The sequence below is a fragment of the Condylura cristata genome, unplaced genomic scaffold (assembly GCF_000260355.1).
Source record: "Condylura cristata isolate star-nosed mole 26May11 unplaced genomic scaffold, ConCri1.0 scaffold00006, whole genome shotgun sequence".
Classification (NCBI taxonomy): domain Eukaryota; kingdom Metazoa; phylum Chordata; class Mammalia; order Eulipotyphla; family Talpidae; genus Condylura; species Condylura cristata.
Genome location: NW_004567107.1, coordinates 623,617 through 624,230, shown reverse-complemented (window position 1 = coordinate 624,230; position 614 = coordinate 623,617). Strand labels below are relative to the sequence as shown.

Genomic DNA, 614 nt, shown 5'->3' with positions numbered 1-614 from the left:
CAGCGGTCTCACTGCCCCCGCAGGTCCAAGCTGTACACGGCGGACCTCGAGTCGGGCCTGCACTACCTGCTGCGCGTGGAGCTGGCCACCCGCCGGGCCCTGGCCGGAGCCGAGCTGAAGGCGCTGAGGGACTTCGTGACGGTCCTGGCCAAGGTGCGTGGGGCGGGGCCCGGCGCTGGACCCCTGTGCCCCCTCCGGGGCCAGAGGCCGCCCTGCCTGGTGGACCCCAGTGCGTCTGAATGGGGCGTCCAGGTGCCGCCCGGGCCACGGTGTCGACCTGGGCGGGACTCACCTGCCCCCCAGCGGGGGGCCCCTGGGGGTGTCCAGAGGCAGAAGCGGCCGCCTTGGTCCCGAGGCTCTCGGGCTGGGCGGCTCCTGGGCCCGCTCTCGCGGCAGCCGCCCCCACCCCGCCCCGTCTGGGTGGGCCCAGGCTCACGGGCCCCCCCTTGCCCAGCTGCTGCCCAGCCGGCCGCCCGTCAGGAAGCTGCTGGAGATGCTGCAGGAGTGGCTGACCAGCCTCCCCCTGGACAGGGTCCCCTACAGCGCCATCCTCGACCTGGTCGACAACAAGATGCGGGTGAGGGTGCTGCAGGCCCCCCTGCCCCCCCGCCCGC

General features: G+C 75.1%; 1 protein-coding gene across 1 annotated transcript in view; it reads left to right on the top strand.

Moving 5' to 3' along the window:
* Positions 1-614, top strand: part of LHX3 (LIM homeobox 3) — a 28,284-nt gene that overhangs the window by 17,192 nt on the left and 10,478 nt on the right. Inside the window, exons 8-9 of the mRNA XM_012721170.1 lie at positions 24-153; positions 455-592. Of these exons, the coding sequence (XP_012576624.1) occupies positions 24-153; positions 455-592 (268 nt within the window). The remainder of the gene's footprint in view (positions 1-23; positions 154-454; positions 593-614) is intronic.